Genomic DNA, 27704 nt, shown 5'->3' on the forward strand with positions numbered 1-27704 from the left:
TCAAAATTAAAGTGTACAGTTAAAAATTATGTTGAGTGTAAGAAGAAAAAAGGACTGGACTAGTTAGTGAATTTTTAGGGATAATTAATTGCTGAAAGGACCAAAGTCTAAGATGACAAGAACTACTATTTTTATTGTTTTTGTTTTTTTATTATTATAAAATGCAATTTTTATTATTATTAAAAGAAAAAACACAATCAACATGTCACGTATGACAATGAGAAAATAAATAAGAATTCTATTTGAGATTCTGATAAAAATAAAATTTATAGAATCATTAAACTTTTATACTATTTAACAAAAGAAACTCAGACAAAAAAAATTCTAATGTGAGTGAAAGATAAAACGCAGCTCTACTTAAATCAGTTATATACATAATCAAATTCAATTTTATTTCGTTATTCACTGTTTGATTGGATGAGCTCTTTGATTTTAATATATTTGTATAAACAAATAGAAATAAATAAGCACAGAAAAAAAGAACATGAAGAGTTATAAAGGAACTGTAAACTGTAGATTATAAAAGAAGTTAATAAATACTCGTCAACATTAACTAAACTTTGTTATTTCTCTATGATAATACATGGATATACTTATATTAACTAAAAACCATACTCACGTAACATGGAATATATATATATATATATATATATATATATATATATATATATATATATATATATCAATGGTACGTAGACCGATTAAACTTCATAAACCATGTAAGTGTGAAGAAAATCGATTGTTAATAATTAAAATTAATTAATTATTGAGTTGAGTTAAAAAAATTAATAATCAAATTTAATAAAATTGGGTTGTAATTAGATTGAATCTATAGATAAATATATAAATACATATTAAAGATATAATAGTTATGACTTTTTGTCACATATTTATTACAACATTAATTTTTAAATTGATTGAACATTAAATTGACTTAAGCGTTAATATATCAAAAATAAAATATATTATAAATAATGGAGATAAAAAAAAGTTGTAAAAACATATAATATTCCATGAATTATAAAAGAGGTTAGTGGTTTAGTTTGAGATATGCAAATAAAATAAAAATAGATGAAAAGATGTGAGTTAATAAATTTCTTTTGAAAGTGATTTGGATATATTAAGTAGAAATGTTTGACTTGAGCCTGAATGGTTGCATGCGTGATACATTGGAAACAGAGGCAATAACATTATTGATATAGCAGAAAGAAACAGAAGCTAATGAAGTTGTGGGAGCTGTCTGTCACAACAACAAATCACTATGTGTGTCGGTGCAAGGTTGGATCCGATTATGTTATCTTCACATAGCTTTTTCTAGTTTTTTACATCATATTCTAAATTATTCAAGTGCTTAACAGTGTAGTTGGTCATTACCTTTTCTATGTGATGATATATGACTATTTAACCATTGAAATTTTTAATATTCAAAGGCTAATTAAGTAACTATAATTAATTTAACATTCACAGGCTAAATTTGTATAAATGTTTAAATAAAATATCAACATATAATTTAACATAATAATTACAATAGTTATTATTTTTTTTTTAATTTTATAATATCTCATTTGAATAGTATATTATTACTAGAAAAAACCTCAAACATCCTATAAGAATAAATAATTTACATATATATATATATATATATATATATATATATATAATGTTATTATCCTAATATAACTATAATACCATAAATATATATATATAAGAGTCTTATACAACTAAAAGATAGTACTACACTTATTTAAACATAATAAGATTTTTCAAAAGTGAAGGACTATATCATCCAAAACCTATACTACATCAATGCAATCTTCTTTATTTGGATCAACTGTTACATCATCATATTTAAAAGAAGAGAAAATTATAAAATAATTTAGACTCGACAATTTAGATATGTGTATTGATATTAAACTCTAATAAATTATACACTTGTGATGGTGAAACAATTTGTCCATCCCAGCTACAATACATAAGGTTAGCCCATTAACCATCTTGACCAAGGTAAAGCTCCTAGACTAAAATCTCATGCACCTCTCATTACATATTTCACCATTCTCTACTTAAATTGGATGATTATTAGAGTGACAAGATAATTTTCAATATTGAATCATTATATTAATCACCACAAATCCTCCTTGGATTAATGTCAACCATTCTCAGATTACATTGTAAACCAACCATTATTTTTAATATTCACAAAACCACACATATTAAACATACCATAAAAGACATATAAAAGCTTAGATAACTTACCCAACGAGAGTTCCACTGAAATTTACAAAATTAATTTCCCACAAAAGTTGTCTAGATAGACTTATCTCTCCTAATAATTATCAAGTTAGTGAATTCTCTGACTTTGGTCTCGTCCAACAAGGGTAATCTCACCCAGTGAATATATTCTCGCTCAGCGATTGTCTAGTTAGTGAGTTCTCTGACTATGGTCTCGCCCAACGAGTTTTTCTCGCCTAGCAACTACCAAGTTAGTAGCTCGCTCATTTTAACTTTGCACAATGAGTTTATGTTCACCCAACTAGTCTGTATAATTCTGCAAAACAAAATTATGCAAATTTGTGTCATTCCAACTTTGCAAACTCAGTCAAACAAAAAACATAAATACCACAACATTCCAACCATCAAATTATACACCACTTAAATGAATCAATTCAACTCAAAGGCAATATCAACCATACATTATACCAAATTTCAACATAAATCGCTAAGGACAATCAAAATCCTAAAATTAATTCCACAGATCATATTTCATCAAATAATTACTCAAACCAACTATCATACAAACATACCATTAGCAATCACAAGTTATCTATAAATTATAAACACCTCTTGATGTACATAATACTCAATTTTCTCCTTTGAACAACAGAAATACGATTAGGACACATCATTAGGACCAATGGTAATTAAAGACTCTTATAGAAGACTCAAACACCACATGCAAACCGAGATGGTTTACATGCATAAGAGAAACACCGACTCAGAAAAATGATAAAAAAAATAACTTACTCTATTAGAAAAACTGATCAGATAAGAGTGGAGAGTTCACATCAAGAATCACCTTAACGGTACAGATATTCAAACGGACAAATATACGATTAGAAAACATAGAGAAAAAAAACAAGAATTATAGAAAAAATGTATTTAAAGATATGATGTGACTTTAACATAATAAAAGTCGTTTATAAAAAATATATTTATATTTTAAACTTTTATTATCAAAATAATCAAGTTTTAGTATTTTAAATATACTATCCATTTTAAAACACGATTTATGAGTTGTTATCACTTGTCAAATAATTGAAAGATAATGAAAAGTTAAGTAAAAAAATAAAATAAAATAAAATTAAGAATAATAAAAAGAAAAAAGGCTTTTGGATTTATGTAATGTAATACTTAATGTTCAAAGTCAGACATTTTCATTTACAAAAAAAAAATAGAAATAAATAAAAAAATAAAGTGAAAATGATGTAATTTGATCGAGTAAATGCTTATAATAAATTATTTGAACGAAATTGAAAAAGAAAAAGAGTATAATAGTAAAAGATTGTATGATAAATAAAATTCTTCAAACAAAAAATAATCAAGTAAAATAATAACAATAAAAACTAAATTTTTGGATTATAATTTAAAACAACATCAAAAATAAGAAAATGAATATCTAACGCATGTCCTTAAATTTAAATATTTATACTTATATATCTATATCCTATCAATACAACTGAAAATATATTTAGAGAATACTAATATATATGCAAATTTATTCATCACACTACTGATAATTCTTTTTTATATCTCTTGGTCCAATTAAAATACTTTAACGCTTTAGTTTTTTCTTTTTTTCTTTTGATGTTGGCCATTAGAAATGAAAATATCTCATATCAAAATAAACCCTAAGAAAGGAAAAAAAAAAAAAAAAAAACTATTTATGGTATTCCAAAGAAGTTGAGTGAACAGCATTTTGTCAAAAACATCTTTGTTTTCCATCAAAAAACATGAGAAAGATTCTTATGCATAGTTAGTGCCATCACAACTTTTTCCTTCCTTTTCCTATAATTGACTTCACCATAAGATAGCCACTAAATTTTAAAACCTCATTCTCATATTAAAAAAAGTGATTCCTCTCTCTCTCTCTCTCTCTTTTATTAACTTATCATAAAACTTTCTGCTAACTTTTTCCCCACAATTAGGACATTTTCCTACAAACTTCATTGATAACCATAATGTCATTAATTATTACCTATCATTTTTCCATTCAATAACTTCTTTATTGGTGCTAACCAATAAATTTTTTATAGCTTTGCTTTTCGATTATTATTATTTTTTTTTTAATTATAATTCCGTGCCATGGTCAACTTTTGTTTTAACGTATGTTAGGTATTTCAATAATTTTTCATTTCTTCAAAACTAGTCATATTTTTCTATCATATCAAAAAATTTATATTACTATATATATTTGTAATATTAATTTGTTTTTTTATATTTTGTACCTAACATAATTTTTCTTCTATGAGGTGAATATCCATCACTTTCAAAAGTATGTTGTTTTAAAAGTCTAAGGGGCATGTTGTATTTGATAACAAAATTATAAAAAAAATATATATTTTATCTTATGTAATAAACAATTTGTGGAATAACACTGCGTGGACTTCGTCTCTATCCATATAAAAGGAAAAGTTTCTAAAGTTGGTTCTGACTAATCCCTCTCCCAAAAAGTATAGTCACACTAGTGCAATAGTTTTCTTCAAAAAAAAAATGTCACCCATAATGAAACTAATACAGAATAATACAATTTTTAGAATAATTTATTTAATGTTTCAATAAATTTTGTCCCAATTTTTTTTTAATACCTGGTAATGTTTTTTAAATAAATATTTAATAAATGAAATATCTTTATTTATTTTTTTCTAAAAATACATGTCATATGAAATAAAAGTATGCATTAACATCTCTGTCTTTAACTGCGGTCAGAACTAGAGAATCTACATAATTAATATACTTGGTGTGTTTTGAGTTTTCATTTCCATCCTCCTATCTCATTTTTTTAAATTAATTATAAAAATGTTATAATAACTTAAATTTACATGGTTAACGTGACAAAGTATATCACCATATAATATAAAATTTATCTATTATTATGATAAAAAAAAGAAGTTTAAAAATATTTCTAAAGATAATTCATTTAAGCTATGTTAATTTGCTTTTATTAATATGAAAATTAATGGATCAAATTTATTTGTTTTCACTTATTTGTGCATAAATACGAGGATAAAAATATGAGAAAAATGGTTTCGGAACATTTTTACCTGTTCCTGAACCATAAATGAATTATATATGTGAATGTTTTATAGTGTCAAATCGATCACCATTATAAACTTTTTTTTTAACTATGACTTTTTAGTCAAATATGGATAAGAAAATAATATTAATTAAGAGTATAATTTTAAATAATTTATCATTCACTTTAAATTAATTTTAAACATAAGGACAAAATATTAATATTATAAATTTATTAATTAAATATTTATCATAATAATTAAATTATTCGTGAACTTTTACTCTCTTTTTCACTATTAAAAATAGCTTTACTTTTTATTGTTCATTTTCTCATTTTTACTATTTTTTATTTTTTCAAATTTACTCTTTAATATAAACAAAGTTGAGAACAATAACAAAATGCAACTTTGTTATAATTCATTGATTAGTTTATTATAAAAAAAATCGTATTAAAAATAGGTAAAATATCAGAATTTAAAATTTATGTAAGTTATTTATTTTTTAAAGCTGCATTTTGGTGAAAGCCTGTTTTGAAGATTTAAGCCTAGTACACACGTGAACATCCGTGCGATATAACAATGTTTCCCTTTTTTTTAGAAATTCAACTTTAATATATCTTTGGGATGTAATATACATTATAGGGAAAAAAATTATTAGACCGTCCGTGAAGTTTAATATGATATTAAATTGTTTGACTTCTCTAATATTTGAGATATATTTATATGGTTTTAATTAAAAATAATTACGACTGATTATTTTAATTAAATGCATAGGGAAATTATTCATGGCATTGACTTTGTAAAATAAAATAAACTAAAAAAGTTTACGTCTAAAACTAAAACATAACCTGTTTATGATTTATATGTAAATTACGTACATAATAAATTCTTAAACAGTAAAAAGTAAAACGTAAAGTGATATCATAAATTAATAAATAACTAATTACAATTTAGGTGTTGTTCCTTCCACCACCACATCTTTCTCCTTTCACCTCCTATTTATTATTTTGCCGTAAAATTTTATTTGTAGAGTTATTATTTTTTAATTTGACCCATTCACAACCTATTCCACTAATAACCTATTTTAGTCCCCCGTACATGAGTAAAATACTTTTCTTTTTTAACATTGTATTTCTTCCTCTTTTTCTTTCGTCGTTGTGAGATACTACAAGTTACAAAGATTGATGGTGGTGGAAAGAATTATCAAGTCTCCCTCTCGTGGTGCAGTGTCGCTCTCGTGCAGTGCGTGTATTGCTTCCTCTAGGTGCGTATTCGAATAAACCTTCAAATAAAACCCTGAAATAAAAAACGTAACCTTTAAACGGAGGTGACATCCTTCAACGGATGTCAACATCCGTTTAAGGTAAAACGGATGTCGACATCCGTTTTTCCTTAAACGGATGTTGACATCTGTTTTTTCCTTAAACGGATGTTGACATCGGTTGAAGGATGTGACCTCCGTTTTAAAGGTTACGTTTTTTATTTTAGAGTTTGTTTTATTAGTTTATTTTTATTTTGGAAATACTTTAATAATTTAATTTAAATGTTTTGATTTATTATTTTTGAATATATTTTTAATGTATTTTAATAATGTAAGGAAAATGAAGAAGAAAGAAACAGAGGAGGAGAAGTGAAACAGAGAAGACAAATGAGATTGCAGAGTAAAACGGAAGACAAATTGTTAAACAGAAATGAGAGATGGAAAGATTGGGTGCACGGAGTAAAGTAGGAGAACAAACTAGGTTTGAAATATTTCATCTGAGAATATAATTGGAATTAAAAAAAATTGGGGAGGTGGAGGGAGAAAAATGTAGTGGTGAAAGTAACAACACCCTTACATTTTTTTAAAATAATCACTCCAGGTAAAATATTGCAACAGATACGACAAAAAAAAAGCCTTGTTTTAATCCATCTTCACAAGTACCTCATGCATAAACGTTTCCAAAATAAATATTTAAGTATTCAATAATAAAATTCAAAAAATAAAATGTAAAATATTTATATGATTTTTCGTGCGAATGAAATCTTTAACCATACTTGAAGAATTTGTATTATTCTGAATTTCAATTGATAAATTTAAATTTAAAGTTATTAAAATCTTAATTCATATGTTTTATTTTAATAATTCATTTTTAATTCTAAAAGTCTTATCTCTTCAAATTGATCCCATAAATAATCTCGTTAATATATATTTTTTTAACTTTACTTGTTAAAAATTACCCGTACAACTCAGAAAAAACTTGATAATTAATTATGAGATGTTGATGAATTTCCTTGACATTTTCCAAAATATAAGTTTGTAATAATAAGAGGGAGAAAAAACAAAATGAAAATAGCCTTTTCCTAACACAGTACTTTAACTATTCCCAATAATAGGGTTGGCGGAAGGTGAATATTATCAAAAGATTCTACTCATCATAATTAATAATTGTCAAAGGATAAAAAAAGTATTTAATTTCATCTTTTTATATAATAAATAATTAAATATGTTTGACATGTTTATTTCTTGAGAAACCATGACCATGTCATAAAATTGTTCTTTAAGACATTAATGTTACATATTAAAGATTTGGCTTAAAGAAGTTATAAGTCAAAAATATGTATGGTACTTGATTCATGCATCCAGTGGTATGTTTTTGCGTAATTATTTGTTTACACTTAAGTTTCAGTTTTATTATTTGACCAATAAACCTTTTTTCCCATAATATCAGTTACTTTATATCAAATTTCTCCCGTATCTGTTTACATGGTCTATATGTTATTACATAAAAAAATATTGATTATTGTTTAGAATGAAATAGTAAATGTGACATTAATAAAAGAAATAGCTAAATAAAAGAATTATCAATTTATTAAGTATGAAATTTGGAGAAACACTTAATTATTCAAAATAGAAAAAATCCATCCTTGAGGCTAATTAACTTAATAGAACTCAACCATAATATTAAAAAGTTGGAAACTTTTGTAAAAATATCTACGGTCAATTTGATTGAATAATGTAGTCATACTTTCCAACCCAGTTCCCTTATCTTCATGGAAATTATCCCTACCAAGTTTGAACCCTAACAAGGTCCTGCACTACAACTTCTGATGATTAAATAAAAGCCACAAAATGAATAGAATGAGTTAGAAGAAGAGAAAAACAAGAAAATGGGGTATAAATATCGCAGAAGATTTTTGACATGGGATATTATTACGGGAGTGTTGCAATAAAGAGAGAAAAGATAGGAAAATGAATATAAAAAAGAAAACTAGGTGGGATGACAATATGATAGGTAAGCATAGAAAAGGACATCATCGAAGCTTATTATTTTCGTGCAAAACATTATAATATAAACAATCAACCTAATAAACTCAACCAACAATTTTGGACCACGCTTTCTTAGAAAAATCTGGTGCTTAACTGCTACCCTTTCTCTCCTTTCACACTGCTTTCCACTGACACTAATATATATAAACACAAAACGCCATCATTGTCCCAACATATTCCAAGAATCTTCTCTCTCTTTCTTTCTCTTTGTGGTGTAAGCAACAAAATTCCATAATCAAGGGTTCTCTTCTAAATGTGTGGAGTTGTGTATGCGTGAGTGTTACTGAGTTTCTATGCCTGCAAGTGCAAGTTCCAGTTGCTGAGTTGAACGTGCAACTTGGCCACCAGTGCTGTGTTGGCACCATGTGTGTGCAAGAGGGTGAACAAGTTGGTGAGGATATAGAGAAAAACGTTGATAACAGAAGGGTGTCATGGCCTTTGCATTGTGATCTCTTGCATGCCCAGATGGACAACAGGGAAAAAGACTCTTCCTTTAGAACCCCCACTGACCAGATCAGTGTTGCAAATTCATTTCCTGTGAGCATTGACTTCCTTTATCTTCTCTTTCTTCTGTTTCTTTATGGGAGGTCTCATTTTTATGTTTTTTTTTTCTCTGTACTATAAGGTAGTTTTAATTTAATTTGTTGCCACTGTTTCGGTTCTGCTTCGGAGATTTCAATAGTATTTACTTGTTATTATTCTTGAATCTTGTTCACTGTTTTTTTCCCCTTTTGTGAAGTGGTGGATTCTTCTGTAGTTGTCCTTTTCTGAATTAGATTTTGGTTTTTGTCTGCCAATATTGCTGTTAATCGTTTGTTTGAATTCTTCTTGTGCATCGGTGAATGAAAAAACCTGCTGCTGAAATATGACCACCAAAGTTTACATGATCTTGAAATTCTCTCAGATGTGATTATCGGAGAGTGGCTGTTGTCAGAATTTGTTATTGCAGAAATTAGTTAGTCTCAGGGAATAGAGATTAACTTCGGTACTTGGTCACATCAATGTGGAGATTGATTGTGCTGTCAATTGTATTGAATTGCATCCTTGCGTGTAAATCGCGATTAGATTTTCCACATGATTCTATTTGTTAGCACAAACTGTAGGTTCATGATTGTCTGTGACTTTCAAGATATGACAGTTAAAAACAACTGAAATTGACACTGAACAGAGTTCCTATCATCTTAGCCTATTTTAGGAATACTCATCTGTTTCTTACCTTTCATGTCTTTATTGAGTTTGCATAACATCTGCTATTTGTGAACTTTATTTCACTGAACAGAGTTCCCATCCTCTTAGCCTATTTTCATTTCTTTGCTATGGTGCTTTTTAGCTGGAAAGCATATGTGAGGATACAGAAACTGTGGACAAAAAGCAGAACCTGATGAACTTTGTTCCTACTCTTCGGTCTGGTGAATGGAGTGATATTGGAGAACGCCCTTCCATGGAGGATACACACATATGCATTGGAGATTTGGCCAAAAAATTTGGCAATAACGAACTTTCTGAGGAAGCTATTTCCTTTTATGGTGTAAGCTATCTGACCAATTATACTATTTCCTTGTCATAAATTTCATTATATACCATCTTCAGTCAAATTGTATGTGTCACAATAAACATAAAAAAAAAATAGCATGCACAGTTCAGTCCTGAATAGGCCCCAGCATGAAGGAAGAAAGTAGTCCATGATAGTGATAGACAACTTGAAAAAAAGGACAAGTATATTGTTGTGTTCAAGTTGTCCAACGATAAAGTGTCTTATAGTTAGATATGTTTTTTCTTCTGAAGAAGTGATCTCATTTCACAATGTTAACTCAAGCCCCAAAGTTTCATCTCCCAAAACTTTAGGAAGCAAATCAACTTACAAATGGATCTTTTTTGAAGTAGACAATGGCCGTATAATTTTAGATGATGTTATTAGCCAAAATTAGGGATTTACCATTAAATACTTCAATCTGATTCACAAGGAAGTGTTGAGAAGGCTTCCTTGCTTGAACTTTCTTAAAGGTGAGATCATGGATGGATTCTTTCATCATTTTCACCCTCTTCCTCCCCTTTAGAAATTGTAATTATGTAACCATTCTGAAGTCTGACTTAAGACTTTTGATTAGAGCAAATCATAGGGATTTGACATGTAGAGAAAATTATATCTGTGCAGGTATTTGATGGACACGGAGGGAAGAGTGCTGCACAGTTTGTTCGTGATCATCTACCACAGGTGATTGTTGAGGATGCTGACTTTCCTTTGGAACTTGAGAAGGTTGTCACAAGGTCATTTTTGGAGACTGATGCAGAGTTTGCAAGATCATGTTCTATTGAGTCTTCCCTATCTTCTGGCACAACTGCACTGACTGCAATTATATTTGGAAGGTGAGCAAACATTCGATTAGGCTGTTCTTTGGTGTTCTTTGGCTTCAAACCAAAGTATAATTTTCTCAACTCAGTGGCAAAGTTGCACACTGAATTTGAAGGCAAATTGAATGATAACAATTAGCTGATATGTGTTGAATGGATATTCAATGAAGCTATTTCTATGTTCTAAACAAAAGCCGATGTATTGTATAGGTCTTTACTTGTAGCCAATGCCGGAGACTGTCGTGCCGTGTTATCCCGTGGTGGCCGAGCTGTAGAAATGTCCAAAGATCACAGACCATTGTGCATGAAAGAAAGGATGAGGATTGAGTCTGTAGGTGGATACATAGATGATGGTTACCTGAATGGCCAGTTAGGTGTGACTCGTGCTCTAGGGGACTGGCATCTTGAAGGAATGAAGGAGATGAATGGAAAACATGGACCATTGAGTGCTGAGCCTGAACTTAGATTGATGACATTGACCAAAGAAGATGAGTTTTTGATAATTGGGAGTGATGGAATATGGGATGTTTTTCGCAGCCAGAATGCAGTGGACTTTGCTCGAAGGAGGCTTCAAGAACACAATGATGTCAAGCAGTGTTGCAGGGAGATAATAGGAGAAGCAATAAAGAGAGAAGCAACAGACAATTTGACAGTGGTGATGGTGTGTTTTCACTCAGAACCACCACCTTCTGTGGTAGTAGAAAGGCCTAGAGTCAGAAGAAGCATATCTGCTGAGGGACTTCAAAACCTTAAATGCTTGCTAGAAGGATAAAACACTCTTGTCTGCAAGGAAAATGATTTTTTTGAGCTGAGATTATGTGTACATAAATTCATCCACAACATTGAAAATGCCCTCTGGAGATAGAGTAAGGAACACTCCAAGATGCAAATTCTAATAAAATCAATACCATCGTCTATTTGTTTTTCCCATTATTAATGGGAAAGTGAGAAACTTGAATATCTATATCTTGCAAAATGTAATTTATACGCATAACATTGTAGAATTGTGCACATCACACTTTTTTCTTAATTTGTTCTAGGGTGAAGCACCTCAATGATTTATTGATGGAGTATCAGAGGTACTCGATGAGAAATAAACATTTAAACTGTATAAACTTAAACGAAAAACACACACGTCTAAATACATTAACAGCAGCCTAAATTAAATTTTAATCACAAACTTACCATGAATATGGCTTGCAGAAATCTTACCATAATTATTAGCTGCTGCTACTTACTCGTATACATTATGCCGCAAAGGAAAGAAATGAAAGCCAAACTCTGAATTTATGAAAAGTATACGCCCCTGTTGTGTAACTATCAGTTCACCATTTAGGCCACTTACATTAAAACCAGTTTGAATTGCAGTAGGAAAAGATTAGGAAAAGGTCCTCGGTTTTAAACCCTATACTCTACAAATAATCTTGTTATGAGAGATACTATCCAAATTATTGACTAAATTAAATATATGTAATATCTATTTTTAAAAAAAATTATTATGAAAATTGAATAAGTTATATTTTAAATTATTAAAATATCTTTAATATTTAGGTAATTTAAAAATCTTATATTGATCTTTTCTATTTTTTATTTTACAAATTTTTAAAAAAGACACATAATTATTTTTTATAATTATTTAATTATATTTGACATAAGAGCAAAAAATGTGTACATGAAACATCATACTTTTTTATCTTTTTTTTATATAAATCATTTCATATTTTAAATTGTAAGAAATTATATCACTAAGCATTAGTAGCATATATTACCAACAAAAAACAGCAAAAAAAGCATTAAAAATACTACTGAAATTGTTTTACTCTAATCATGGAAAGTTTCCAAAATGCTTACGCATGACAGGCCTAACAAGATGCGAAGATACACTGAAATCAATAATGTCATGTGAGAAAACTGTATTTTATTTGATGAGAAAGCAATAACGAACAGTATAACATAAAAAAGCGGTTCCCCGTCAGCTAATAGTGAGAAAATAATATAAACATCAATTGAACACCTGTCAACCATGTATAAATCGATCCCTGAAAAAATTATAGTTTTTCCTCTGCATTATCTGTCTATGTGCTTTGACTAAAGTCCATAACTACTACAGCAGCTAAGTTGCAAATAGGATTTTGTTGAACCTATACTACGAAGATGTTAGAAATACAACCACTCGGATAATTACGATCTATGGAGGAAACAAGAGAATATTACATAAAAAAAGCTGCAGCTTTTTCACACTAAAGAGAGAAGGTAGTAGACTGATATTTCATCTGCATCCGAGCTTGTATCAGTACGTTAAAATAGCTGAACCATATTCTGATAACTCGCAATGCCACCCACTTGAAATTTTGCTTGCATCACATATAACAGGAACTGCTTAAGGCTCAAAGTTCTGAAGAAAACCCCTGAATAATAGGCAGAAGCATCATTTATACAGAATCACATCATTTGTTGATGAAGGTCTGCTGCCTGCTGAGCCAGTTCCACCATCATAGCCTCATCAAAGAACTTATTTATGCTTACGTCCTCACTCATCCCCTGCGAGATTTAATGTAAGAGCAACATGTATTAAATGCTTTGCTAGCTAGTTATTTCACAAAAAAGGATAAAAGCAAATCATGAACTACAAAGTCAATAAATGCTTTGTTTTGTTATCACCAAGAGCTCTAAAGAAAAAACATTAAAATAAAAGGGCCAAAATTCTATAATCCTTAATAAGTGCCTAGAATGAGGCATAGACTTTACCTTTCTCCGCCTGGTCTTCACCATAAACTCCCGAGCAAGATGCTGGATAGGTGCCGGTTCAAGTGGGCGCAAAACAATGTTTTTGTCCAGAGGATCTCCAGGAACAATAGCCCAATGATCAAAGACTGACAGACAAAACGCTTGACCCTGAGTATGGTATCTCAAGTCTGTCTCAAATCCAAAAGATTCTATCACGGGTAAAAATGCCTGAGATAAAATTGAGAATAAAGTCAGCAAAACAATTTTTTTATCTACTCAAACTAACATCAAGACCATAGTAGTCTAAAAAAACTACATCCATTATAACTGTTTATACGTAAGAATAGTTAACCACCAACCTTAACGATATAGGCCGGGGTGCCTGGCTGAGGAACATCAGCAGTAACATGTCCACGCCTTCTAGATAATACAGTGTAGATTGCAGATACACAATCAATTGGTGTTTGAATCTGATGCAAAGGCCAAAAGAATAATATTATTAGTGCAAATAAAAAATATATTCGCTTCAGTGAAATCACACTATTCCAGAGATATTTTATTTGTCCATTATTAGCTGGTACGAGGGTCCTTACATGTTCATCAATAGATCAAAATATAAAAAACAAAAAATAATTACAATCAAACTTGACATGCAACCATCATTGAAGCATGATAAGAGTATATACCTCCACATAATACACAGGTTCCATAAGCCTAGGAGTAGCCATGAGGAAGGCTGAATAGGCCACTCGTCTGGCTGTGGGAATGATCTGGCCAGATCCCCGATGAAGTGGTTCAGGGGCAATCCTTGCGTCAACAATCTTGAACTTAACGTTTCTGATGGGTTCATCACACAGAGGTCCTTCTCGTGCACCCCACTGAAATCTGTCAAATGACATAACAGCTCACAAATCATAATTATTGTATGATCAATTAAACAAATGAAAATAGCTGAATGTAAGGAATGGTTACCCCTGAACAATGGAATCCTTCACAGCATTCAGCAGATTCTTGTCAACTTCAGTTGGTAGAGTATCGTCTAACAGAATATTGGGTCCCTGCATTGCATTTGCACGTGTTACAGAGTTTAAAGGACAATGACAGACTGATAAATAGATCCATAGAGAAAATCTACCTGCTTATCAGGGCCAAATGCCCATATTGACCGTGCAGCAAGAAGATCCCAGTCATATTTTGTCTGGAAAAATTCACCTAGTTTTTTTCTATTCCAGTCAGTGCTAACAACACCATTCTCTATGTCCTCTGCAAGGCCTCTTTCTAATGGCTCGGTAATCTAAAGAATAATCAAGGTCACTGTGAGGGTGATGACACAAGCAATAAACCAGCCTGAGATAAAACGGTTCAATTCAAGAACTAAGCCATATACCTACCATAGTTATTTTATTCTTCTTGTTTGGTGTTTCAGCAAAGCATTTCATTGATGAAGATTCAACAACAGTTTCACAAAATGAGACAACAGGATCTGCTACCTACAACAGCAAATGAACAGTTTAACAAATTACAAAAGAACAGTTTCACATAAAAGCCCATGTCTAATAAAATAGAGAACAAATACTTAATGACAGAATAATTGAGTAGGGAAAATTAATAGATCACCTTGACTTCTACTTCAGAATAGAGCTCTCTCAGGTCCTTCATAATTGAATCCAAGTACAGCTCACCAGTCCCTAATATAGTGTGCTCACCAGATTCCTCTACTTTAGTAACTGCAAGAGGATAACTTTTGCTTATTTTTCGCAGGCCCTCCACCATTTTTGGCAATTCACTTGGATTTAATGGTTCAGTAGCTGTTTTTACCACTGACAGTGTATTGAACTGAAGAGGCCGGAATATATACACATCTTCGTCATAATCCACATTACAAAGAGTGGCAGTTTTCATGATTGAAGCATCCACACCTTCAATTAGGACCCAAGAACCAGGAGGAGCCTCAGCTACTGGCATCCTGTCTCGAGCTTGATACACCCACAACTTAGTTACTTCTTTAACAGTCATATCCTCCTCATCATCCGGTGAGTATCCTTCTCCTAGAACACGTACAGCCTGTCCTGTCTGTATCTTGCCACTATAAACTCTACCAAAGGCATCAAACACACTGCAATCAGATTTTGGATACAGTTTGGTTACATTAACCATTAGGGGGCCATAAGCATCACACTGAGCCATAGCTTTGTAAATGGACGAGTCTTTAGGACCAGTATATATGTGGTCAACTTTCTTAGTTGCAGCATCCCTCGGGGAAGGTATATGCTGAACAAGCATATCAGTGAAGCCTGAAGCTGGACCAAAAACTGAGCTACATGCCAACCTTAGCAAGGGTCTGACATTTAGTCTGTAGGCCGCATTACTTAGTGTGACTCCTAGTTCAGCAAGTGTAGTCTCTACACTCTTTTTATGCTCCCCGATCACTTGGCTGTATATCTTGTAAAGAGGCTCCAGCACAAACTCTACAAAAGATCGCTCGCCTCCACTGGCAGGGGGCTTCTTTTTGAAGGCTCTCGTATCTGGATGAAAATAATAGTCTCCCCACAGTCGAGAAGCAAATTTATTAGCTTCCAAAGGAATTCCATGCAGCTTCCCATACAACTTAGCAAACGACTGCAACGTAAAGGACCATCCAGCAGTACCACTAGCAAAACAAACATTTCCAGCAACTGGATCCACAACTTGAACATCACCCGCAATCGAGGAGGCAGCAGATATGTGAGTATTAATAACCTCCAATGTATGCCTTATTTTATGATAAGCATCCTTAGGCGGCAACTTAAGTTCAGTTATAAGCCTGTCAACCTAGAGTCAAAACATGAAAAATAAGACCAGAACTTAAACTCTCCCTTAACATCAATCAAGAAATAGTTTACCTTATTGATTACAACCACAATCGGCAACCGGTCCTGAATAGCATGACGTATGGCCCTTTCCGTGTTTACCTACAGACCACAAGACACTAAAAAGCTCAGTGTTTAGCAATTTGCAACCATACCACAATAACTAACTACAAAACAACAACATTCTTTTTTGGTTTTTCATATAAATACCCCTTTTTTGATTGGACACTAAATGAAAACACCCCTTTTAACAGAGTTTCAAATCGTGGTTATGGGAGGACAAATCACAAGAAAATAACAACTCAATGTTCTTTAGCTTCTCCTATATAGGCAACCCCTTTCGGAGCGTTGAAATGAAACACTAAACCAAAGCACCTCTCCTGTGAGATTCCAACCTCAGTTCATCACTCCAACTCCAATGCCTAAATGTCTAAACACAAAAAAGTATAATAAGTCATACCATGACTCCTTCAGCAGCATCTACAATCAAGACAGCGCCATCAGCAAGCCTCAAAGCCGCGGTCATTTCATCGGAGAAATTAACATGGCCAGGGGTGTCCATGATGTTACACAGATACGACTTGGAGTTGCTATCCTCCAGCACAAGCGACATGGGAATAGCCTTGATCGAAATTTTCCTCTCCTGCTCATCAATCCGAGTGTCCGTATACCGCGTGTGCTTCTCGCTCTGAGGATCGAAAGTGGACATGTGATGCGTCTGTTCCACGAGCATGTCCATGAACACGGTCTTCCCGTGCTGCAAGTGCCCCACCAGCGCCACGTTGCGCACAAGCGTAGGGTTCGACATGAGGCCCAGGAGGAACTGAGAGGAGACATAGGTGGAGGAGTCCTTCACTCCAACCTCGAACTTGATGTTCCTCACGGGCTTGATGATAGGTTGCTCCAGGGGCTGCTCATCCTCGTCCATGACTAGGGTTTCAACGTCATCGCCGTACACCTCTTCCGCGGTGGGGTAGTACTTCTTGTCCTCCGCCAGAACCACCTGGTTCTCCACGTCCTCCGAGATCGTCGTCATCCATCCGTTGTTCGGATCCTCGCCGTCGGAAGGGGCTCCACCGTCGGACTGACCATCGGCTTTGTCGTCGGCTTCGGCGTCGGAGTCGCGGTCAGAGTCCTGGTCGGACTCCATTTCCGGGCCGATGTAGTTGCCGAACTCGTCGTACAAGCTATCGTCCATGGCGGAATGTGAAGCGTGGATAGTACAAGAGTGAGTGTTCGCGGGCAATGCTCTCACCGTCGTTTCAAACAGACGTAGACGAGGTTTTCGGGCTTTAGGGTAATAACCACTCGATAGGACGGTAGGGGAGATAGAATTTCAACTGGACCAGGCCCGGTAGAAATAAATACGTACGGCCCACTATAATTTTGACTAGTATAAGAGGGTTACTCCCTACACCACCCCACGTTACTTTCTATACTATTACATTTTTTGAAATTTTCAGAACTATCATTTATATTTTAAAATATTTTACACCTCCACATCTTTTCTTCAACGGATATTGACATCCGTTAAAGAAAAAATACTTCAACAGATATGTCACATCCCTTAAAGGATATGCTACATCTGTGTTTTTTTTAGTTTTTTGTTTATTAATTTAATATTTTTTATATTACTAAGTAAACAGATGTGCCACCTCTGTAAGTTTTTTTTATATTTTTTTAGTTTATTAATTTATTATATTTTAAATTAATATATAAATATTATTTAATTTAATTCATATATAAATATTATTTAATTTTAAATTAATATATAAATATTATTTAATTTTAAATTAATATATGCATTTTTATGTTATTAAGTAAAATTTTTTATGTTATAAATTAATTAAAATATCATATTTAAAAAACTAAAAAAAATACTTAAACAGATGTGGTCACATTTTGAATATAATTAATTAAAAAATTGAGTATGGGATGGTGAAACGGATGTTAACATCTGTTTTATATCAAGGGTAAATTAAGTATGAGATGGTGCATGAAACAATTGATGGTGGAGGGAGCAACAATCTTAGTATAATAATGGTTATTGCGTTCTGCACCTCATAATTACTAAATGCACGTCTACACTAAAAAAGAAGGGGGAAATACTTTAGAAGAAAAAAAGAAGTTCGTTCTATCAAACCATTTCATGTGAAGTGTTTCGGAACAAAAGCTCCAAAAAAATTGTTATGAAAATTTTCAAAACATATAATTGGGAAGTCACTGTTATCAAAGTAAATTTGTCATTTTGAAAATTTTGAAGGTGAGCGAAAATATTTTGAGAGTGGAGGAAGTGAAAACCTACGATTATATATATATATATATATATATATATATATATATATATATATATATATATATATATATATACACTACTCGTATTTTATGATTAAAAATTTAACAAACCAAATACAAAGATGTCTGAAAAATTAAATTTGAATGTAAAGTATTATGTGGTTGTTAAGTATGATTTACCAAAAGATAAGATATAAATTTTAAAAATGTTGTGGTCTTCTAGTAAAAAATATTTCCTACAATATCTTAAGATTTAATTGTCCGTCCATTGTATTTTAAAGTTCTTTGTGAGAAAATGGAATATAAAATAATACATATCATGTTATTATTTTGTTGGTGTTATCTTTTTTTTTATACATATTATTCATTTTTAAGTGTTATTTCTTTTTCATGTATAAAAATAGGTCTTTCAATTTATTTAACAAGAAGAAGAACAACACGTGAGTCACTGTAATTTAAGTATATTGAAGTCTAAGTTTTATGAACAATTCTACTAATTTTTGTCTTCCATTTTTTAAAATAAAATTACAAATTGTATATTTACTTGTCTCATTATATTTTTTCTTTAGTTAATAGGTTATGGGAGACAGTCTCTCGTTTTATCTTTATCTCTAAACTAATGTTGTGTTTTTCAAACATGCTTGGCTGTTCATTCTCCCAAGGGAAACTATTTACAAAAGCTTTTGTATCTCTTTTGCGTGCCTCCTTTCTCCTACACTCTAACTTTCTCTCGAGCTTTTTCTGGAGTCTAATTTTTTTTTTCTTAATTTTTGGTTGTTTTATATAATATATTTGAAAATATTAAAATTAGTGTTTTTGAAGATAATAGATAAATAATATTAAAAAAATAACAAAAAAAAAATCCATTATGCCTTGGGCATCCTTCACTCCATCTCATGTTTATCTTCTTGCTTAAAAAATATCTACAAAATTACATTTTTGTTTGAAGTTTGACGTTGTTGATCTATCTTTCTAATGTAAAAAAAAATAGAAATAAATTATTCATAAATAATTTAAGTTTGCTTCTAAATTCTAGATCCGTATTTCACCTTATCAGATACGATGGAAAATACCAAAACAGCAAAAATACGATGGATCCAAATAGCTAAAAAAACGTAGACACTGATGTGTAAATACGATGGAAAATACCAACAAGCACTTTCAATAATACATCATACATATGTAGGATAAGCATATTTATTCATAAGCTCCATATCCATATGCATTACATCAGAAGCGATGGTCGTGGCGTGGAGGGGCCGGAGGGTGGTGGCCATGTGGTCCAGGAGCAGCTTGTGGCGGCGGAGCAGGTCCATGATTGGGTGGCCCGGGCTGGTGGTGAGGACCTGGACCGAACGGGCCACGGTGAGGTGATGGGCCGGGAGGGCCATGGTGAGGTGGTGGGCCGGGTGGGCCTGGAGGGCCTGGCGGGGGAGGGTTTTGCATGTTTCTTCTCTTTGTTGGTGAATTGATTAAGCACACACTGAAGCTGAACAAAACCTTATATATTGAAAGCAGTGATTTTTATTTCTACAAACTACAATTTTGGAGCAAAGTAAATAATTTGCTCCTTATCTTCTAAGAATCTACTAGTCAATGTGTCGGTTTTGTTGTTAGTAGTTGAATAACTAACATTCACCTTATAGCACGCGAAGAATTTAAGCTCCACTTGCAGGTTTATATAGCTATAATAACAATTCTTACAAGTTTAAAATATAAAAGAATTTATTCAGATAAAAATTAATAAATAGGAATTTGATAATATTTTACCTAAATTTACATTTCAATAATAATTTCTTGTCACCTACACGCTGCCGTAGTTTAGGACAAAAAAAGGAGTACATTTTTTTTAAATTTAAATATATTGAATTTGAATTGGGTGTATTTTAAAATATCTCTAATTAGAAAAATAATTTAAATTTATTGAATTATTTAATTTTATTGTTTGAGTATAGTATTTCAATTTCCGTCAAATGCTAAAATTCTAAACACGACATAGCAGTGGAGTAGTTTAACCATTGTATATTTCAATAAGAAAAAATATAGCTTGCATCCACTAAAATGTAATCTCATCGTATTGAGAAAACTTTGTAAATTAGCAAATAACCTTGACCTTCATCCATACATAAATAATACCAATCGAAAAATATTTTTTATAAGTGTCAGTTAAAATAAATTAACATACGTGATGGAAATAATTTCATTGACATTGATAAAAAAAATAATTCAAGAAATTGTTTAATAGTGAACAACGATATTATAATTGAAATAATAATATATTTATTGTTTTATAATGTGTCATTTTCTTTCTAGAATAAATAACTAGATGCAAAGAAAAGATTAAGTGAATTTACAGACCAATAGAGTTGAGATCCTAGGTTGTCTTAGTTTTGCCTAATTTAAATTTTTAGGAGACGAACAAAATTGAAAAAATAAACGTAAAAGAAAAAACATTAAACCCGTTAGCCTTATTTGAATATTTAGCACATACTTCCATTATTTCAAGTGCTCCAACTTTTTTTATTACTTTGACAATTATTTTCAAACCATGTGTTGGATAGTAAACAGTTGACACAAAAGCAAAGGTAGATCAATTTCGTTTCAAAAACATCACATGTACGGATTTTAACGGCAAAAAGAATTAAAGTAAAAAAAATTAAACATTTATCGGTTTTTTTTTCTGTCTTTTAAAAGATTTACCCAAACCCACAACCAAATAACAACTATTTATTTATTAATTAATTAACAAGTTTTAAACACAATTTTTTTATGACATAACTTGACCCTCCACGTACGAATTGAGTCAAGAAAGAACCGTAGAAAAGAAAAAGAATCTGAAAAAAGAAAAAGAAAAAAAAAGATAGTTTAGACGACACGGTTGTAGAGTGAAAGAACATGTGACGTTGTACCCAATTTAAATTCAAACAGAGTAAGGAACAAACGGTTGGTTTGTTTATTCATCATTTATGGTAGAGAGAAGAAACGGGCAACTATGTTTTGCAGACAAAGTCAATAGTGTACCGTATACAACATTGTTACAAAGCATTGTTTTTTTTGTTGTTTTTCTCTAAATTACTTAGATTTGATTGAAGTAACAATTTTTGTTTTGTTGACTTGGCAAATTATTATGCTCTATTATCACGCATCTCTCTTTATTGCAACCACATCTATGACCAATTACACAACAAAACAAAAAACAGACCACATTTTTACTTGCTATGAGCTGTTTTGGCTTTTTGTTCTCCAATCTGTCTTCTGCTATTATCATTTGCCTCTTTTCCTTTTCATTTTATTTTCAAACTTAACATAATTTTAACACCATCTCATTCATTACTTTTACTACTGTTGCGTACATAATAATGATAATATGTAATTCAACAATTCACATCTCTATTAACCTTTCAGAGCCTCTAAATGAATCATCTTCTTAAAATTTTATGTATTATTTGTTTGGATGCTTTTCTTGTACTGTTAATAATAAACATCGTTAACCATTATTTTATATATAGTTATTTTGAAAATATAAGTTATATTTTGAATATGAAAATTTGTAGCTTGTGGATGTTTTTCAACATCTTCAAGGGCACCTTTTTTTCGTGTAAGGATTGATTTTTTTTTTTTACATTTGATGAAACTGATTATTGGTTCGAGGGTCGGTCGTCCTTCTTTGTTATGCTTTCTTTTGATCTTCAATCCTCTCCAAGAACGCGATCCACTCCAATGGGTTGTTGACCTGCAGAAAACACTCCGACGCTCAAGTCAGTCCGACGCTCAAGTCAGATATGTTTCATAAAGAGGTCTATATTTTATCAGGATAGAAAAGCATGATTGTACCTGGACATCAATTGTATATTTATAGGACTTTTTAGGCAATCAAACCCAATAATAGGGTATATTTGTAAAGCGTAAGGCAATCTAACCTATTAATACATGTTAATTGTCCATAAATGACAATTAATTTTGATCGATATATTTCATATAGTACAAAGAGATGGCAACGGGACGGGTAGTGTCTACCCGCTACCCGACCCGCCGAATAAAATTGTACCCGCTACCCGACCCGTTACCCACACGGGTACCCATTTAAAAAATATCTGCTGGTATTTTAAAATTCGCGGATACCTAAAATAATAAAAAAAATATTTAATACATTTTTAAAATAAAATTATAAAAAAATATAGAATATAATATAAATTAAATTTTAATTTTAATTAAATTTAACCTAATAAATTATTATTTTATTTTATTTTTAATTAAATTTAATTAAAAGATATATAAATTATTAAACTTTTTAAATTTTTTGTGGGTAACGGGTGCCCGCGGGACGGGTAGTATACTATCCGTACCCAACCCGTTTAGAAGCGGGTATTAAAATACCCGCTACCCGTTATCCGCGGGTAGTAAATACTCGCGGATAGTAACTACTCGCCGTGGATTTTACTCGCAGATACCCGTGCCCGCGGGTAAAATTGTCATCCTAAATACAACCATCATAAAATATATTATCTGCAAACTGATTTAAGACACAAAATTATTTTGAATATAACCAATAATTGATATAATGGATTATACCTATAATTGATTATTAAACAAGTCTAAATTTTGCAGTTATTAAAAAAACATCATAATAAACATTAGATTATTTCAGTTTATCCAATGTTTTTTAATTCAAGTTTTGATACCCAACTATGTTAAATAACACCCAAAAAGGCAAGAGAAACTTCTCATTTCTAAATAATTTCATTCTACTTAAACAATATTTTATGTAAGGGTGTTTTCTGGTTGAAAGTTTAATAGTGCAAACTCCAATGTATTTTAAAGAAGCGACAAAGAAGTTATACTTATAGTCTTCTTTGAGTCAAACTTGAGTTTTTTTTTTCTCACTTAAAAATACTAATAAATATTATTTATCATATTTCAAAACAAATTTAGAAAAAAAAAGTGATAAAATAAAGTGATAATATTAAAAAGACAAGAAGGAAAACACTCTATGAGTGTTTGAATTGAGAGCCCCCAAAGTAGGGAAATAATTGAAAATGAAGAAAAGCTCCAAGTTGGTATGCTTTCCATTGTGATGAAGCAATAAGCATCCACATCTTACATCTAGCTAGCAAGCAAGCTACTTGGTTGTGGTGTGTTCTATCTGTGTCTCTAATCTTCTCTCCTCTTCTCCTCTTTTCTCTCTCTTCAAGATCATGGGTTCCTCCTCTAGTAGACCCGCCACTCGCCCTTCTGCTTCTTCTACTCACAGGGTCAACCGCTTCAGATTATCGTCTCTTCTATGTGGCACCTCCACCTCTCGCTCCATTCATCAGGTACCCTTCTCCATCTTCCCCCAAAATCCCTTCTTCCACCCTCGTTCCTTAATACCCGTTTCCTTTTTCACGTTCTCCAACGCTTTTAAAATTCAAAAATTTGATTTTTCACATCTGGGATTCATCCGTCTGATCCCCTTCCTTGATCACAGGGCTAAATAAAAGTAAAGCATATGTGATGTGTGTCTGTTTTTTTTAAAATCCGTGGCCTTCTCTTTTTTCTGTGTAGTTGTAGAATGCAAATTTAGTTTTTCAAAGGGCAAAGCCAATCGATTGAGCTTGACTTAGGGATAGAATTTTTGTAAAAGTATTGATTTTTTTTTAGGTAGTTGTTTTCCTTTTCCGGAATTGCTTGTGTGAGATCATCTTTCATACATGAACTTGTTCTCTATCTGGTAATTTATCAATTGAATTATACTGGTTGCTGGTTGACGTATTTGAGCTTAATCAATGGGACTATCGGCTGTTGACGCCTAATTGCCCGTTGTATCATTCTTTGTCAGATTATCGGGTTTGGCTTAATGTTATTGTTTTCGCCGGGTGGTTTTAATGATTCAGTAAATGGTGCAAATCTCTAGCATCTCTAAGATTTTGAATTCGCCATTCACTGGCTAGCAGTGACGCTCATTTACTTTGTGTGATTCGTCTGAATTTTGGAAACGAGTTGGTCAATATTATTTTTTGCGCGTTTGAATCTATACAAGGATGCATTCCAAAGATCATTTATGTTCTTGACTCATTGAATACTTTCGAGAGGAAAACATAACTTGTTAGTATTGTTTGAAATTCAGTGCACTAGCTATGTGAAATAGATGGTACAATTGGCGAAGACTGTTTAAATAGTTGAATTGATGCAGGAAGTGATATTCTTATATTGTGTTTTTAGATGGAAGAACATTCATCTGAACTTCAGGTTCATTTAGCAAGAAATTTTGATGGTGAAATTCATAAAGTCACTGAGGAATCATCTTTATCATGTACAGAAGCTAGAATTAGCTGCAGTCCCCCTGCTGAAACTTCAACTTCATCTGATATGAGAACGGAATTCCATGGGAATACTAGTGCTGGAAGTTCTTATCGAAACGTTGCAACACAGAGTCAGAGGAACTGCTTGTCTGAACACGAGGAGCAAGCCCCTCCTTGTCAGGTAAGTGCTGGTCATAGTGGTCGTGAATCATATAGTGATAGTAGCAACACAGCTAGTACTTCATTTGTAGCACAGCAGTCTTCAGATCCAGTCTCTGTAACTGTTTCTGCTAACAAGGATGTAGTTAATGACGTTAATAATCCAGTTGTTAGAGGTGGTGTCTCTCAAGTCTCTCAGGAGACAGTGCATCAAAGAAGTTCATCCCCTCAGGAGCGTGTGAATTTCAGTTCTGGGGAAATTTCTGTTGAGAATCACACTAGTGCATTCATATCTATCCAAAATTCTTCCAACTTTGTTTCTCAAGGTTCCAACTCAGCAGCAACTTCTCAAGGACCAGAAGAAGAACCATGCCGTGAGACAATACCTTCAGGTTTAGGTATTCTTGTATCCAATCGGGAAAGAGGAACAGGAAATGATAGTGTGCTTCAAGTTGACGTGGTTACAATATCTTCCAACATTTTGTCTGGAAGCAATGCCGATGCCAATGATCATGACGCCAGAAGGAACGGTAGAAGATTATTTTGGGATGCTTTTTCACGGCGTAGTTCTAGAAGGCTTGGTGATTCTCCAACCATTGTCTTCTCTACCGGAGGTGCCGATGATCCTGGATCTCAAGATCGATGGCTAGTTGATTTCGGTGGTGATTTGTCAAATGATGGAGTTGGAGGAGCTTCTGCATATATGGGCAGCAGAATTCACAGATTGAATGAACGAAGAATGCGGCACTCAAGATCTGAGGTGATTTTAAAAATTTGGAGCACAGAATGCCTCAAACTGCTTATATCACCTACTTGGATTTGTTATCTGGGTTCATGACCCCTTTCATGTTGCTTAAGCTGTTTGATTACTTTTATAGATCTGGGATAGGCTTCGTGGCGGCTTTGACGAGATTGGGCGATGGAATTCATGTCCACTAGGACTCCATGCAGATGGCATGTGCTCATGTGAGTCTTCCCCAATGGCTGAGGAATCAAGCACTCGAGCAAGTATTTCAAGAATAGTCATGCTGGCTGAGGCTTTGTTTGAGGTTTCAATCTTCTCTCGTATTTACTGTTTGCTGCTAGTTTTTCTTGCACTGTTTAAACTCTACACATCTTAAATTTTAGTTTTGGTAGTGCTGAGATGTCATCTGGTGTTTTGAATTGCAGGTTTTAGATGAAATCCATCGGCAACCGGGATCACTGTCTCTATCCATGGTCTCACTCCCTGCCCCTGAATCAATTGTTGATTCCTTTCCCCTGAAATCTCACAAAAAGGTTGAAATGGCTGAAGGAGGCAATGATGTTGAACAGTAAGCGTCATCATAACATAATCCTAGTTGTGTCAATCAAATATATGTTTTTTTTTTTTTTTAATTTCTTAAACATTAATTTGGAATATGATAGATGTTACATATGTCTGGCGGAGTACGAAGAAGGGGACCAAATACGAGTTCTTCCTTGTCTCCACGAGTATCACATGTCATGTGTGGATAAGTGGCTTACAGAAATACACGGGTACTGTCATTATAACCAAAACTAGTATTCTTTTATCATTCTTTTTTAGATAATAACTTCTCTAGCATTCCTCTTATGCAGTGTATGTCCTCTGTGCCGTGGGAATGTCTGTGGAGGGTTCACAGAGTCTTCTGCCAACTCAGAAGTGCAATCTCACTGAAATTGTACATAAAATGTAAATATTTAAATTTAGACCAAGCTTCCATTTGGGTCCTCTTAAAGATACACACTTCACATCAACATTGTTCAAGCTATTGTCATACATAAACTTCACCAAGAGACTGTTTTGGTGTCACCGAAAATCTTCAAAGGACTAACTTGGCATCACAGATCTTTAAGAGACTAAATTGATACGAAGAATAGCTAAAAATAATGGCTTAAAGCATATTCGGCCACTGCCAATGATATGCATAAAACATTTTTAGAGTCTGGAGTACAAAGTAAGATTTTGTATCAGAATTTTATGATCATTCCGTAGTCTTATTTTTCTAGCGCATATCCTTATGACACAGCTGATTTATACTGTGTGTGGAACTTTATTTTTTTTTCTTCCGTTCATGGAACCTAAGGAACAAAAGGGAACGGAGTTTGTCACTACAATAGAAAACTAAAGAATGGAAAAATAATGAGAGAAATGATTTCAGTTTTGTTCTTCATTTATGAGAAAACATCAACACAGTTCTGGTCCAAATTTTAATTAATCAAAAAATATTTTCTGATAATAAAAAAATAGTCTTATTTTAATTATGAATTGTTCACCCGAAAAGGAAAATATGACTTAAATATTCAAAGATATTCATTTATTTAAAATATCAATTATATATAATACATCATCTGTCTTGTACAGTACATGTATTAGAATATGTTACAAAACCTTAAACTTTAAACTGTTTATTGCAAATAAAAATTATATAATTTTTAC

The 27704-nt window shown here is 32.2% G+C and overlaps 3 protein-coding genes across 4 annotated transcripts; 2 read left to right on the plus strand and 1 right to left on the minus strand.

The window, feature by feature from the left end:
* Positions 1-8765: 8765 nt before the first annotated feature.
* Positions 8766-11983, plus strand: LOC124848633 (putative protein phosphatase 2C 27). The gene is made up of 4 exons (XM_088105228.1): positions 8766-9138; positions 9932-10129; positions 10757-10968; positions 11164-11983. The coding sequence occupies exons 1-4, from the start codon at positions 8965-8967 to the stop codon at positions 11723-11725; spliced, it is 1146 nt and encodes a 381-aa protein (XP_087961354.1). The 5' UTR covers positions 8766-8964; the 3' UTR covers positions 11726-11983.
* A 966-nt stretch (positions 11984-12949) lies between these two features.
* On the minus strand, positions 12950-17823 carry LOC124848641 (110 kDa U5 small nuclear ribonucleoprotein component CLO). Its single transcript, XM_047326374.2, has 10 exons — positions 16990-17823; positions 16563-16631; positions 15298-16491; positions 15072-15170; positions 14816-14974; positions 14653-14738; positions 14367-14565; positions 14040-14150; positions 13702-13908; positions 12950-13494 (listed from the first exon to the last, which is right to left on the minus strand). Exons 1-10 carry the CDS (start codon positions 17725-17727, stop codon positions 13396-13398), a joined length of 2961 nt encoding a protein of 986 aa, XP_047182330.1. The 5' UTR covers positions 17728-17823; the 3' UTR covers positions 12950-13395.
* Positions 17824-23826: 6003 nt separating this feature from the next.
* LOC124848647 (uncharacterized) lies at positions 23827-27278 on the plus strand. 2 transcript variants are annotated; one of them, XM_047326387.2, is made up of 6 exons: positions 23827-24139; positions 25026-26024; positions 26143-26313; positions 26435-26577; positions 26672-26782; positions 26864-27278. In XM_047326387.2, the coding sequence occupies exons 1-6, from the start codon at positions 24020-24022 to the stop codon at positions 26940-26942; spliced, it is 1623 nt and encodes a 540-aa protein (XP_047182343.1). In that variant the 5' UTR covers positions 23827-24019; the 3' UTR covers positions 26943-27278. The 2 variants fall into 2 exon arrangements, with proteins under 2 accessions (XP_047182343.1, XP_047182352.1); XM_047326396.2 differs by having other exon boundaries at positions 23828-24139; positions 25123-26024.
* Positions 27279-27704: the final 426 nt, after the last annotated feature.

The sequence above is a fragment of the Vigna umbellata genome, chromosome 1 (genome assembly GCF_029865625.1).
Source record: "Vigna umbellata cultivar VRB3 chromosome 1, Vumbellata_1.0, whole genome shotgun sequence".
In the NCBI taxonomy this organism is placed as follows: Eukaryota; Viridiplantae; Streptophyta; class Magnoliopsida; order Fabales; family Fabaceae; genus Vigna; species Vigna umbellata.